The sequence below is a fragment of the Salvelinus namaycush genome, chromosome 38, assembly GCF_016432855.1.
Source record: "Salvelinus namaycush isolate Seneca chromosome 38, SaNama_1.0, whole genome shotgun sequence".
NCBI classification, from domain to species: domain Eukaryota; kingdom Metazoa; phylum Chordata; class Actinopteri; order Salmoniformes; family Salmonidae; genus Salvelinus; species Salvelinus namaycush.
In genome coordinates, this window is record NC_052344.1 from 18,612,873 (window position 1) to 18,628,212 (window position 15,340).

The window sequence follows — 15,340 nt, forward strand, 5'->3', positions numbered from 1 at the left end:
GAGAATAATTAACACACACACAGAAAGCTGCAGGGTGGAGAGACGTTACACAGTACAGCACAGGAACACCTGGTTATCACCTTATAAACATGCGTCCCTCCGCATCATACACACACACAACTGAGTCAGCACTCACACACTGCCCAGTGAGCCAACACACACATCCAGGTGGAAGGAAGTGGTGAGACAACCAGGGCAGGGTCCCAATGTCCTGGTGAACACTGTCACACAACCACAGCCCCACACCCACAATAAAACACACACAGCTGCAGTGTGAAGGACCGAAACATGTACAGTTGAAGTCGGAAGTTTACATACAGTTAGGTTGGAGTCATTAAAACTCGTTTTTCAACCACTCCACACATTTCTTGTTAACAAACTATAGTTTTGTCAAGTCGGTTAGGACATCTACTTTGTGCATGACAAGTAATTTTTCCAACAATTGTTTACAGACAGATTATTTCACTTATAATTCACTGCATCACAATTCCAGTGGGTCAGAAGTTTACATACACTAAGTTGACTGTGCCTTTAAACAGCTTGGAAAATTCCAGAAAATGATGTCATGGCTTTAGAAGCTTCTGATAGGCTAATTGACATAATTTGAGTCAATTGGAATTGTACCTGTGGATGTATTTCAAGGTCTACCTTCAAACTCAGTGCCTTTTTGCTTTACATCATGGGAAAATCAAAAGAAATCAGCCAAGACCTCAGAAAAAAAATTGTAGACCTCCACAAGTCTGGTTCATCCTAAGGGAGCAATTTCCAAACGCCTGAAGGTACCACGGTCATCTGTACAAACAATAGTATGCAAGTATAAACACCATGGAACCACGCAGCCATCATACCGCTCAGGAAGGAGACGTGTTCTGTCTCCTAGAGATGAACATACTTTAGTGCGAAAAGTGCAAATCAAACCCAGAACAACAGCAAAGGACCTTGTGAAGATTCTGGAGGAAACCGGTACAAAAGTATCTATATCCACAGTAAAACGAGTCCTATATTGACATAACCTGACAGGCTGCTCAGCAAGGTAGAAGCCACTGCTCCAAAACCGCAATAAAAAAGCCAGACTACGGTTTGCAACTGCACATGGGGACAAAGATTGTACTTTTTTGAGAAATGTCCTCTGGTCTGATGAAACAAAAATATAACTTTTTGGCCATACTGACCATCGTTATGTTGGGAGGAAAAAGGGGGAGGCTTGCAAGCCGAAGATCACCATCTCAACCGTGAAGCATGGGGGTGGCAGCATCATGTTGTGGGGGTGCTTTGCAGCAGGAGGGACTGGTGCACTTCACAAACTGGATGGCATCATGAGGTAGGAAAATTATGTGGATATATTGAAGCAACATCTCAAGACATCAGTCAGGACTGAAAGTCAAGGTATTGGAGTGGCCATCACAAAGCCCTGACGTCAATCATATAGAAAATTTGTGGGCGGAACTGAAAAAGCGTGTGCGATCAAGGAGGCCTACAAACCTGACTCAGTTACACCAGGTCTGTCGGGAGGAATGGGACAAAATTCACCCAACTTATTGTGGGAAGCTTGTGGAAGGCTACCTGAAACGTTTGACCCAAGTTAAACAATTTAAAGGCAATGCTACCAAGTACTAATTGAGTGTATGTAAACTTCTGACCCACTGGAGAATGTGATGAAAGAAATAAAAGCTGAAACAAATCATTCTCTCTACTATTATTCTGACATTTCACATTCTTAAAATAAAGTGGTGATCCTAACTGACCTAAGACAGGGAATTTTTACTTGCATTAAATGTCAGGAATTGTGAAAAACAGAGTTTAAATGTATTTGGCTAAGGTGTATGTAAACTTCCGACTTCAACTGTATCCCTAGAAAACATGTCAAAAGTTAAGTCAAAATATAATGCAACACATTATTGTACACAACATATCAAATGAGAACCATCCTATCGGGTATAAGGGAGGACTTAAGTGTGAAACCAAAATAAACACAGCAGACACACACACACACACACACACAGGATTAGCCGAGGCATTTCTATGTCTGGGGGTCTTCCACCCACTCACTCACTGCAGGAAGCAGCTGTTCTGTGGCCAGGGGCAGCCATGGAGACTGGAGAATGTGATTTGACCTCTTTAAGTCTCCCTCTCCCCCCTCTTTCTCTCTCCGTCTCTCTCATGCCCAGCCCCATATTCAAAATTAATCCCATAGTGGGTCCTGTTTAAGGCAGAGAGACAGGGGGACACTTGACCCTGTGTGTGTGTGTACCTGCAATTCCCCTTTCGGCCAGTCTGAAAGCCACTCCCAAGAGGAAATCTAATGTCGACCCTGCGGCCATCTAAGACAAATTGTGGGTTTAGAGAGATTTTAGAGACTAGGCTATGAGAGACAAATAGAGGCTGGATTAAAGCATTTTTCCTTTAAATAAATAAAATATTGAAATCCAACACACAGTCTATCTTCTGCTGCAAAATCAAATCCTTTTTAAGAGCCAAGGACAGCTTGACCTGGCTGATACAGTTGACCACCTTAGCCTGACACAGCCCAGCACTGCCCAGTAGACCAGACCAGTACAGTAATCACCACAACCGCGAGTTAACAACACTCATCAGAGATCCCACACACACCTGTCACCTCCCCCTGAGACCAACATCAAAGCACCCAGCTCTGTCGTCACGGTTACCTACTCCACTTTTCACCCCAACAGGCACAGAGCAGGGACGGTATTCCACCCACCAGGCAGGAGCAGTGAGCTAGCTAGCCGGTAGTTAAATATAATGAAACAACTCTAGCCTATGTTTCCACTCTATAAAGCCACCACTTGAAAGTTGAAACTAACAACACATACTTGACTCCTTAGCTTCCTTTATGATTTAGAAAATGTGAGTCTCAGTGTTTATCACTGATCCTGCTAAGTGTAACAGGAACAACAACAACAACAGTTCTACCAGAGACAACTCCACTGCTGAGTACTGCTGCCTCAGGGGGAGAAAGGCAACACAGCTCAGCTAGTCGAAGGCTTGCTGAGTAACACCATTGAACACACAGATAACACACAGATATGGTGCTCATCAAAAGCCCCGCGGCTTAACTGATACTTACTATGTGAAGAAGCTTCAGGACATCCACAAACCTGGAGGGAGAGGAGATGCGTGTAAATCATTATATATGACAAAAAAAGACACCCACCGCTAAAAAAAAGGAAAGATTCTGTGGTATATTCTCATGATAAAGTCATTGATTGGATGTGTGTGTGTCTCAGGTACTCACACTTTCTCAGAGCTCATGATCTCCTGGGCGATATGCACCACCTTTTTCCTCTTCACCTCATCCTCCTGCTGGAACGACAGACAGACAGACAGACAGACAGACAGACAGACAGACAGACAGAGAAAAGCACAGCATTCAGTCCATGTAGTGTAAAAAGCTAGCTAGCCATATTCTAAACGGTACAGACATACTTCCACTTACAAGGTCACTGCAGCCCACCATCTGACTGTACTGCTCTAGTATGCATAGGCACAATAATCTGCCCATTTGCTGTTTCTAAACAGACACTCAACAGAGATTATGTCCGAAAGCAGAAGTGCCGTTTCACACGTCTCTTTCCCTCGCTACTCTCTATCCACTTCAGCTATCTTCTCTGCCCTCTGCACTCTCCCTCCCACACTCTCTCTCCCCCTTTCAGTCTGAGAGTGAGTGGTCTGGGGTGAAAATGAGGCGGTCTTAATTTGGACAGTGGCCTTGCCCTTGCGTGACTGAAGGGGCCTCCTGCTCCTAATTGTGTGTGTGTGTGCTCGTGTTTTTGTCTGTTACAGACACAGGCTTTTAGAGCAGGGGTTCTTAAACTTTTTCAGCCTGGGACCTAAGCTTAGGAAAATATGCAACTATACGTAAATATCGGTACATTTCATTGCCCTTATGCCTAAAAAAAAAAGCAATATAGACAAAAACAAATAACAATGAAATACCCATAAATCTTTTCATGTTTATTTTCCACCATTAAAAACACTCTTACATATCTGTCTAGGTTGGAACTGTTGTGGTTAAAATACAATAAATCATTTAATTCTGAACTGGAATAAACGGATTGATCACATCACATAGATGTATAACAGAACACACACACACAGGCTTTTTGATCGTGCAACCCTAAGTAACAGTACAGATAAAAAAATGATCAGGCCTACTATACATCTTACTGTATAAATTATTGTTGATAGAAAGTCTAGGTTGGAACTGCTGCTGTTAAAATGCATATTTTTTATTCTGAACTGGAATAAACTGATTGATCACATCACACAGATGTTGACCAGAAAACACACACATACACACAGTCCTAATGAGAGGTGTGCGGCTGGTTGAGGTTTTCAACAAGCAGGTCTATTCCGGGCTCAGTTTTTGACAGTGCAACACTGAAGTCATGCTCAGCATTGACACTGTTTCTGTACTTGAGAACCCTGACTTGCATAGGTATGTAGTGCCAAACTGGACCAGAACATCTACTGCTTTCTCAGTCAGGCAGGAGACTGCTTCCTGCTGCAGATGAGCAACGCAGAACTGTGAGTGTTTGCCCCAAAAATAATATTTCTTCAAACAGTTTATTCCAGTTCAGAATAAAAAGTCTTACTTGTAACAGCAACAGTTCCAACCTATACTTGTTTTCAACAATAATGTCTACAGTAAAATGTACAGTCGGCCTGAATTTTTCATCTTAATCTGTACTGTTTCTTAGGGTTGCACTATCAGTAACTAGTTAGCAGGCTTTGGCTAACGTTAGCTATTAGCTGGTTAACGTTACAAGGCCAGGGGATTGTTTGAAAGATAAACTCACATATACTAACGTTACTATGAGAGATAGTACTCCCTTATTTCTGCTTATTATCACCTGTTATTAAATGACAACAATGCCTTGTTAGTTGACTTACTTTTCCACTGTCGAAGCACTGTTTCCTGAAGCATTCTGCCCTGTTCTGAAATAACTCCCTGGGTTTACCGTCATGTTGTGCCTGGATGTTTGGTCAGGACGTGTCATTTTATTAGTTTGTGGGTTTTGAGAGACTCATTACTAAACACTTCCCCACACAAAACACACTGTGGGCGCTCCTCGTTAATTCTCAAAGTTTGTATGAAAGAGACAAAGTCATCGCTGTATATGCGTTTCATGACGATTGAGCTCAGTCAGAACTTGTGGCTAGCATGAGTCCATTTCATGATGGCGAGTGGGAATAGCAAGTCAGTGGTTTGAACCACAGCGCTGCAGCCTGTGGGTCGCGGAATTATCTACAAGAAAACTGCAGAAAAAAGATCCGGTAAACCGCGAAGAACACGGGCATCCCCTTTACCTCTCCCACTCGCGCAGCTGCCAAACTGAGCAGAGAGCGCAGTTGCACTTGGCCAAATCAATTCCAGTAATGAATGCAATAATTATAAATTTACGTCGCGACCCACAATTAACAGGTACGCGACTCCATACTTTAAGAAACGCTGTTTTAGAGTATCATGCATAGGGTCAGACAGGAGTTTCAGAGTTATTCCTGCCCCCTAAACCCTCTATGTCTGACCCAAGAGACAGAATGACAGCTTCATCACACGCAGGCACAGTGTGATATCCCCCGCCTGCCTTTCTTTCCTTCATAGAGCCCTGTGCCCTGTGGTGTCGTTATCACTCGTGTTATGCCTGCCAATATCCTTCCTGTTATACCACCAGTCATCACTGTCATTACTCTGGCTCAGTAACATCCCCTCTGTTATCACTCACGCCTCACTGCATGGCCATAGGACCTACCAGAGCAAACACATCTAAAGAGCCCTACCGTAACCTTATTGACAAGGCCGCCACATCCACTGTCTATCTGGGTGTGTGTGGGTACGAGCGTGTCCTCCTGAGCCAGTGTTGCAGATTGTGCAGATTGACCATCACCAGTTAATAACAACCACATAAGGATGTGTGTGTGTATTAAAGATAGCTACCTGTCTGTCTTCTTCTGACAGCTCCAGGTGCTCCTTGCTGGAGGTGGAGCTGTTGTCATCCTCGTCAGAGCTGTGGACTTCCTCCTCAGAGTGAGCATCGTCCAATCCATGCCAGCCCCTGCAGACAAAACAGGAAGTCCCGGTCTCCGCATTATCCTCATGGTTATCAGCCAGAGTGTGTGTGCACTTACACATACAGTATATCCATGCAAGCATACCACGTACACACACTTCTGAATGACCTTTTGAACATTTTATGGGAACAGTAAATGGCACGATGTCTCTATAGCCATGGGACTCAGATGATCACCAGCCTGAAACACGGATGTCAATACTTTGTCCACAGCTGTCCTCAGGTAAACATAGTTGCCATGAAGACTCCATGAAGACTCTGCTGGCAGCAGGGCACCAGCCTGCTCTTCAGTCAGCTGATACAGGTCTGTCTGCTGAGTGGCACAAGTAGCAACATGTGTTTGTGCCACTAATGTTTTCATCTTGGCTTCACAGCCTTTCCAGGAGATATTATCACAGCTGGATTTTGAACCAAACAAACCCAAAGTACTGTCTACTTTCTAATCTGGAGGACTCATAAGATACTGTCACTCTCTTTATTTTGACTACTTTGTCTGTCCCCTTCCCTGTCTCTCAGTTACCCCTCTTTCCCTCTCCTCTTGTCTCTCCTTCTTCCCTCTATACCCTGTTTCTCTTCCCTACCCCCCATCTTTCTCTCTTTCCTCCCATTCTTTCACTCTCTCTTTCTCTTCCTCTCTCACTCCATAGACAGGCCTTCCTGCACACTGGGTCAGGCACAGAGTGCCTCTTGTTTACTGCCTGAGGCTAGTTACATAAACTGAACAGGCTCAGATGCTTGGGAAACACTACAGATTCACGACACACATACACACTCTTTCAAATAACCACAACGGCATACACATACACACATGCATGCACGCACGCACGCACACACACACACAAGCATGCACAAATGCAAGCATCTTTCAAACGATGAAACACATAAAATCACACAGTGAACGATACACACTAATATTATCCAACTGGAGTACCAGATCTGGGCAGCTAGATATATGTGGAACTGTTGCATACTGCTCTTTACTGCTGAACTCGGAGTCTAATATTCCCCTTCACCTGCCCTTCTTTATACCTGTCCTGTAATCTGACTGACCGCCTTTATCTCATGGCCCCAGAGTGGCTTAGCAAAATACTGGTCTGAGCACGCACATGCACTGCACACACACAACTGCACCCACACAACTGCCTTTTGATATATGAGGTAAACACACACACACACAAGAACACTTGAATGAGGATGTGATTACAGTGAGTTGGAAGGCCTGACTCTTGTTAGCAAGGACCGTGTCCAGTCCATTCACCCATCCACACACGCAAATATTTTCGCGTCCAATACAGTAGAAAAATATTAAATTACGTCGAGTCAATCGAAAAGCAGTTTACTGGGAATAGGAGAGAGAGTGAGAAACTGAAAGAGAGATGGGAGAGAGAGAGGGAACGGGAGAGATATGGGAGAGGGACAGGAAGAGATGAGAAAGCGAGAGCCAGAGAGTGGGAGGGAGGGAGGAGAGAGGCTGGTGGTTGCTGGAGGTTTGTTTTCCCTGTTCAGAGTGCAGTGTGGCGTTTCTGCGATTTTCAGACATTTCCTGCCCTGGCCACTGAAAATAACCCACAGGAAAACAGCCCAACCTGTTGCGCATCAATGCTCTATTCACAGCCTGGATGGTTAACACTGAAGCTAACTCTCACACTCGTACAAGCACAGCATGCTAATGCTAACTCTCACACTCGTAAAAGCACAGCCTGCTAATGCTAACTCTCACACAAACACAGCATGTTGGTCTACATTGTAAGTACTATGTAATAATGGGTATAGTACACACAATGTAGTTACATTGTACCTGACATGGTCTTACCACCATGTAAATGCATAGTTTAGCACCAAAGTGGGACCAAGACTGCAAAGTGAAAACTAACTCTCACACAAGCACAACCTGGGCTAAAAACATGGCCTAAATACTAAAATACTTTCGGTCTCACTGTGACACACACACACACACACACACACACACACACACACACACACACACACACACACACACACACACACACAAATAGAAACCACTAAACACAGTACACACACCCTTGGCATTGTTCTAGGCTCAAAATCAAAACATTTACTGTAAATTGCTCGAGTCTCTCTTTCCTGAATATCGGATTCATGAAGCATTAAAGCTCATTAAAAGTGACACATCTATGACTGTCGTGGTACATTAACACTACGGTAACAATAAGTAGCATGATGTAATAATCGAGTTATTTACTGTAGGCAATTAATGATCAAAGGATTATGATCAGCTCTGTAACTCTGGATTCGTTGAAACCTAAGTCGCCCATGACACACGAGAGGCACTATGCAATCAGACAACAAAATGACACACACACTCCGTTGAAACCTGACCCAGACCCTTTGTGTGTGTAGACAGAGGAAGAAAGAATTCACACTCACACACACAGTCGCACACACACACCACACACACGCACGAACAAACACACTGTGACACACATGCTGTACCTCTCATAGTCAATGGAATGGGGTCGCTTATAGTCGCAGTGGCTCTCGTATGGATCCTGCACCTCATAGACGTCTGAGTCACTGTGTCTGTGTGTGCTTGGGTCCAGACTGTGTGTAAGTGGCCAGCCCAGCCGTGCGCTGAGGAAAGGCAGGTTCATGTACTCCGGTATCTCCTCATACAGAGGAACGTTCTCATACTCTACCGACCCCTCTCCATCCCTGCCAGACACCCTCGCACTGTCGTCGGACAGGTCCACCGTCCCGTCCCCCCCGCCCGGCTCCACGCTGGTACAATCCAGAGACTGGCCGCTTCTGGCCAGTAACCGTGGCAACATCCTGACAGACAACCGCAGCTCCAGAAGCTTCCGGAAGGAAAGGCTCCTCTTGGTGCCGTCGGCGCGGGCCAGCAGGTCAGCCGAGGAGAAGGACTGGGCCCTCTGTTTCCCCCCCAGAAGAGCTGCTTTCCCCTGGGGGGCCCCTCGGCTGCTGCTGCTGCTGCCGCTGCTGTGTCTGGAGGAGCTCTGCCTGCTGAAGAAGGGCCTTGGGAAGCGCCAGGCTGGTTTCTCCTGTGGGGTGGCAGGCAGCTCCCTCATGGGGGTGTTGGCGTGGTGCGGAGGAGGTGGAGGGGGGGTGATGGACGGGGGGGCACCCGCTGGCAGGCTGTGTCTCTGGGGCTTCCTGGGCGGGGCCCTGGGTGACCCCCCGTCTTCCGCCGAGCTGGCCTTCATTGTCATACCGACGGGGGGCGGGCGGCAGCTGAGCTTGATCTGTTTGGGCAGGCTCCGGGTGATGGGGTAGCGCTCAAAGTCTCCGTACCCGTCCTCAACTTCCTCTTCCTTCTCCTCCTCTTCATCCCCTCCTCCTCTTCTCTCTGAGGTCAGTGTGTTAAGCTCAGGCTGAGAGAGCAAGTCCAGAGAGTGGGAGGTGTTTCGGTTGAGGGGACAGTGGATGGCTCTGTGGAGGCGGGGGGAGAGGGACTTCTGTCTAGGTGGAGGCACCGGGTGAGGCTCCTCTTCAACTTCAGGGTCCTGGGAGGGTGAGGGACTGTCATACACTCCCTGGGTGTGTTCTTCCTTCTCTGAGGTGAGACATCTCCCCCCAATCCCCTCAGTCTCCCCAACCTCTCCCCCCTGTGTGCGGTTCTTTGTCTCCCCCTCATGGGTGCTGGCCTCCAGGCCGTCCTGCCTTACCAGGGCTAGCTTACGGGGCTTGCGTGGCAGCGGCACGGGCAGGGGCTTACTGGGGGCGGCAGGGACTGTGAGGTCAGTGGGTAACCTGGGTATTCTGGAACACTGTGTACTACTGTCTGCGTGGGAGGGGGTGCTGTCAGGCTCACTGTCCATCTGGATGGGGGGTAAAATATGTGGGGGGCTGCGGGTGAGTGGAACAGTCTGAGAGGGGATGCGGGTGGGGGGGACTGTCTGTGGGGGGGTGCGAATGGGGGAGACTTCCAGTGGGAGGATGAGGGGAGTTGTGTCGCTCTCCTTGCAGAATATATTACAGCTGTCAGTGTATGTCTGTTCTGCATTAGAAGCATTGGTCTCAGTCTGTGTAAGTGTCTCTGCCACCTCAAGAACATTACATGACTGGTCCCCTGACCCAGTCTGATACTTCTGACCCTCCTGTCCTTTCTGGTTCCTCTGCCTCTCCTCTTTGTTCCCCTGCAGCTTCTCCTCATCCCTGCTCCTCTCTCCATCCCTCTGCCCCTCCTCTCTCTGGGGTTTGTCCTTGAGCCTGAGATGGAGGGTGTTGGTCACTCCTCCGCTCTTCTCACTGTCTCCGTTCTCTGTTTTACCCGGCCGATTGGCTACCAGCGTTCCAGTGCTTTCCGTGGCATTCCCGTTTGGCCAGGAGCCGAGCGTATCGCTCCCGACCTCTGTAACGTTCCCATTCCCTAGTCGTTTGCATTGGGAGCAGTCCTGGAGTCCACAGGAGCACGTAGGAATGATGTAGTCCGAGTCGCGCAGGATGGGCTGCGACAGGATCCCGTTTCTGGAGTTGAGGAAGGAGAGGCTGTCGTCCCCAGCCCCCCGGCACTCCTGGGAAGGGATTTGGGGTACTCTGGGTCTGGGGGGTGGGGGAGAAGCCGGGGCTGCTGGGGCGGAGGGTTTGGAGAGGCATGGTTTGGGCGCCACAGCAGGTTTGGCTCTCTTTAGCACGGCAGGGGAGGGTTGGGTAAGAAGGGGGGAGGATTGGGAAGGCTGGGAGAGGAGAAGATCAGGTTTGGGGGCGATGGGAGGAGGCGAGAGCTTCACCAAGGGAGCGAGTTTGGGTTTGGGAGCCACTGGCGGCTTCTTCACACCTGTAGAGAATTAGAGGAGGAGGAAGAGAGAGGAGTAGACATTAGACAATGATGGGGAGGGGGGCTGCTGAAAACACACACGTCACAGGAGGCAAAGAAAGAATTGACCCTTTAACCTTTATGGCTGTTTAAAGGCACAAACTGGAGGCAAAAAGCAAAAAAGAATGCATTCCACTGCCCTGCTGTAATGCATGCACTGCCCTGGATATCCCTTGAACCCCCCCATCACCTCATCGACACATACCAACCAGCCAGCAGCAGCACAGACAGCTGGTGGGGGTAAGAGAGGGCAGGGCAAGGGTCAGAGAATCAACCCCTAGAGGTCAATGGGATTTTTAGCTCACTAAGTAAGGTTGGGCGCAAGTGGGCAGAAAGTGAAGGAATGAAAGAACCAAATGATTTCTGTACTCATATATCCAATCATGAGCCTGACCAAAACAGTCAACTGTAATGGTTCACTGTGTTCTGTCTGTAGAGAAAAGCTGAACAATCAAAAAAAAAAACGAACTATAACCTAAGCGACATCACAAATAAAACACTTTGATGGTAATGCAATTACTGTGTGAATGTGTCTCTAAGCGGGCACCAAACACACCCATGGCAGGCTGAGCCTGCACTAAATGGATAACTGGATTATGAATACAGACCTCTTCATTGAATATGAGACACTCAAAGTTTTATTGACATATATTTGCCATTTTTATCTTAAAACATAATAGATAGATAATTAATTGAAGACATTTTGGCCTTACCCAGGCCTCCTTTAAGACGCCATAGTGTTTCATCTGTAGGTGCTACAAAGTAAAAGTTGGTGTCATATGAAGCTTTACAGCTTGCTCTGTGACATGAATAGTATTTTGATTTTAAGAACACATTTCTTACATACATTTATGAATATTGCAAAATATAAACATTAATATTGAAAATATAAAATGTTTGATTTGGCACATTTTTCAATATATTGTTGAACATAATATTCTCTGCTAGTTTTATACTTATGGCCCATTTTATACAGAGAAATTGGCATAGTAGGCAATGTAACCAATTACAGCCCTCCCTTTACTTGTATCATTGCACATCCAGCAAATCACAGAGGGTGACCATTTTGAATCCATTGTCACATTCACTCTGTTGGTAATACTTACAAATTGGATCATAATTCTAAAAGTAGCAGAGGTCCTATTCTGGAACTTTGATATGCAGGTAGAGCATATTCTGTTCAACAATAAATTGAAAAATTATCCAAATCAAAAAATGCATATTTTCTAAATTCATGTTTCATTTTTCTATATTTATAAATGTACAGTACCAGTCAAAAGTTTGGACACACCTTCTCATTCAAAGGTTGTTCTTTATTTTAACCATTTTCTACAATGTAGAATAATAGTGAAGACATCAAAACTATGAAATAACACATATGGAATCATGTAGTAACCAAAAAGTCTTAAACAAATCAAAATATATTTTATATTTGAGATTCTTCAAAGTAGCTACCCTTTGCCTTGATGACAGCTTTGCACACTCTTGGCATTCTCTCAACCAGCTTCATGAGGAATGTTATTCCAACAGTCTTGAAGGAGTTCCCACAGATGCTGAGCACTTGTTGGCTGCTTTTTCTTCACTCTGCGGTCCAACTCATCCCAAACCATCTCAATTGGGTTGAAGTCGGGTGATTGTAGCACTCCATCACTCTCCTTGGTCAAATAGCTTTTATACAGCCAGGATGTGTGTTTCGGGTCATTGTCCTGTTGAAAAACAAATGATAGTCCCACTAAGCGCAAACCAGATGGGATGGCATATCACTGCAGAATACTGTGGTAACCATGCTTGTTAAGTGTGCCTTGAATTCTAAATGAATCACTGACAGTGTCACCAGCAAAGAACCCTAACACCATCACACCTCCTCCTCCATGCTTCACGGTGGGAACCACACATGCGGAGATCATCCGTTCACCTACTCGGCGTCTCACAAAACATGGCGGTCGGAACCAAAAATCTCAAATTTGGACCAAAGGACCAATTTCCACCGGTCTAATGTTAATTTGCACGTGTTTCTTGGCACAAGCAAGTCTCTTCTTCTTATCGGTGTCCTTTAGTAGTGGTTTCTTTGCAGCAATTCGACCATGAAGGCCTGATTCACTCTGTCAGCTCTGAACGGTTGATGTTGAGATGTGTCTGTTACTTGAACTCTGTGAAACATTTATTTGGTCTGCAATCTGAGGTGCAGTTAACTCTTATGAACTTATCCTCTGCAGCAGAGGTAACTCTGCATCCTCATTTCCTGTGGCGGTCCTCATGAGATCCAGTTTCATCATAGCGGTTGATAGTTTTGCGACTGCACTTGAAGAAACTTTCAAAGTTCTTGAAATTCTCCGGATTGACCTGTCTAACCAAAGTAATGACGGACTGTTTTTTCTCTTTGCTTATTTGAGCTGTTCTTGCCATAATATGGACTTGGTCTTCTACCAAATAGGGATATCTTCTGTATACCACCCCCCTACCTTGTCACAACACAACTGATTGGCTCAAACGCATTAAGAAGGATAGAAATTTCACAAATGAACTTTTAACAAGGCACACCTGTTAATTGAAATGCACTCCAGGTAACTACCTCATGAAGCTGGTTGAGAGAATGCCAAGAGTGTGCAAAGCTGTCATCAAGGCAAAGGGTAGCTACTTTGAAGAATCTCAAATATAAAATATATTTAGATTTGTTTAACACTTTTTTGGTTACTACATGATTCCATGTGTTATTTCATAGTTTTGATGTCTTCACTATTATTCGCACAATGTAGAAAATAGTTAAAATAAAGAAAGACCCTGGAATGAGTAGGTATGTCCAGACTTTGGACTGGTACTGTATGTAAGAAATGTGTTATTGAAATCAAAAGACTACTAATATTACAGAGCAAGCCGTAAAGCTTCAAATGACACCAACTTTTGCTAAGTTGCACCTACAGTCTTAAAGGATAAGGGTGAAAAAATATTTTGGGTAAGGATCAAAAGTCACAAATATTCCAACTTCAATTCATTTTTTCTCAATTATGCTTTAAGATACAAATGTCAAATATATGTCAACAATTATATGGATTACATTTCGTGAATTGTGAGAGAACCGTTGTGTTGACTGGAGTTCTGGCTTGTGTTCTCAGCTTCAATGGCACCAACCCAAGTAGAATCCCGTGTCACCTTGCTGCATGCGTCCTCCTTGTCCTAGTCTGTTCACTCTGGTTCAAAATGTTTTCGAATCTTTTGCTGAGTATGACCTCAACGATTTCATGGCACTGACTGGTTTTGAAGTTGGCTGTGTGTGTGTGTGTGTTGTGAAAGATGTGCGTCCTATATACTATCCATAATGAGATGCCCAAAGGGATATGGCCTCGTTTTCTGCTCAACTGTGCTGGATCAGGACTACTGACTGGCCGGGCGAGTGCGATACCACGAGAAGCGAATTCACGGAGCGGATGTGGATGAAGCCTGAATGACCCTCTAGCTAACTTACTCATGGAAAAAATCTGTAAACTTCAGTGCCAAATCCCCTTTGCCTCAACGGACGGATTGAAAATTAGTCGGTTTAGTGGTTGACAATCGCTGCTTTAGGTTACATAACCATGTTTGAAAGTAACACAAAAAAAATCCATTGCGCATCTGACTGCATCAAAACAGGAGGACAAATGTTACACAAAGGAGCTGAATGTATCTGCCCTCTCATACACGCTCGTTCTCTCTTCACATTTGGCTGATGCATCAATTGTGTTGCATGTACTTTTGTTGGAGTATTCTAACCAGAATGACTGTTCTCCCTAAATCATGAGCGGGTGAAAACTGTTCATCTTTGCCACTACTACGCCTTCGGAGAGGTAACGTTATCATTATGAAAAACAGGCATTACAATGTAATAACCTCGGGAATCTAAATCAGGAGCGGGTGGAAACTGCTCATCTTTGCCACTACGCCTTCGGAGAGGTAACGTTATCATTATGAAAAACAGTAATTACAATGTAATAACCTGGGAAAAGCTGGGCTATGTTTCTGCAAAACTTAAACGTTTTTGCTTTTATGGATTTGCTTGGTAAAACGCTTAACTGCAAACGCACTCAAATAAACTGCTTTGTCGACAAAATGCAACTACTTAGCCATCCAGGAAACAAACCTGTGCTCATGACTCCCGACTTGCTCCTTTCCTTACTCCATGAGTAAACTTGCTTTCAATGGGATGGCACGGAATTTCGTGGATTTTCTTTTTCAGGCGCCATTGTCAGTCAGTCTCAAAGAACACCAGGTAAACAACATAAAAAAGAAACAAAATGTCGCTTATATCACCGACTGAAACGTGAATAAACTTTTTCCTCTAGACCCCCTTTTTCCAGTTTTCTGGAGTTTCGTGTTTCGGCCACGGCGCTGTTTCCTTCCCTTGCTCCCGGCTGAGGACGTTGCATTGTCCGGCGTGACCACTGGAGGATCCCGTCTCTACTGC

At 45.4% G+C, this 15,340-nt stretch overlaps 1 protein-coding gene across 1 annotated transcript in view; it reads right to left on the bottom strand.

Moving 5' to 3' along the window:
* The window catches only part of LOC120031880 (FYVE, RhoGEF and PH domain-containing protein 6-like), a 26,334-nt gene extending 11,019 nt beyond the window's left edge, over positions 1–15,315 (bottom strand). Inside the window, exons 1-5 of the mRNA XM_038977686.1 lie at positions 15,017–15,315; positions 8,562–10,863; positions 5,957–6,074; positions 3,254–3,321; positions 3,086–3,116 (exon numbers count right to left, since the gene is read on the bottom strand). Of these exons, the coding sequence (XP_038833614.1) occupies positions 3,086–3,116; positions 3,254–3,321; positions 5,957–6,074; positions 8,562–10,863; positions 15,017–15,026 (2,529 nt within the window). The 5' untranslated portion in view covers positions 15,027–15,315. The remainder of the gene's footprint in view (positions 1–3,085; positions 3,117–3,253; positions 3,322–5,956; positions 6,075–8,561; positions 10,864–15,016) is intronic.
* Between the last annotated feature and the right edge of the window lie 25 nt (positions 15,316–15,340).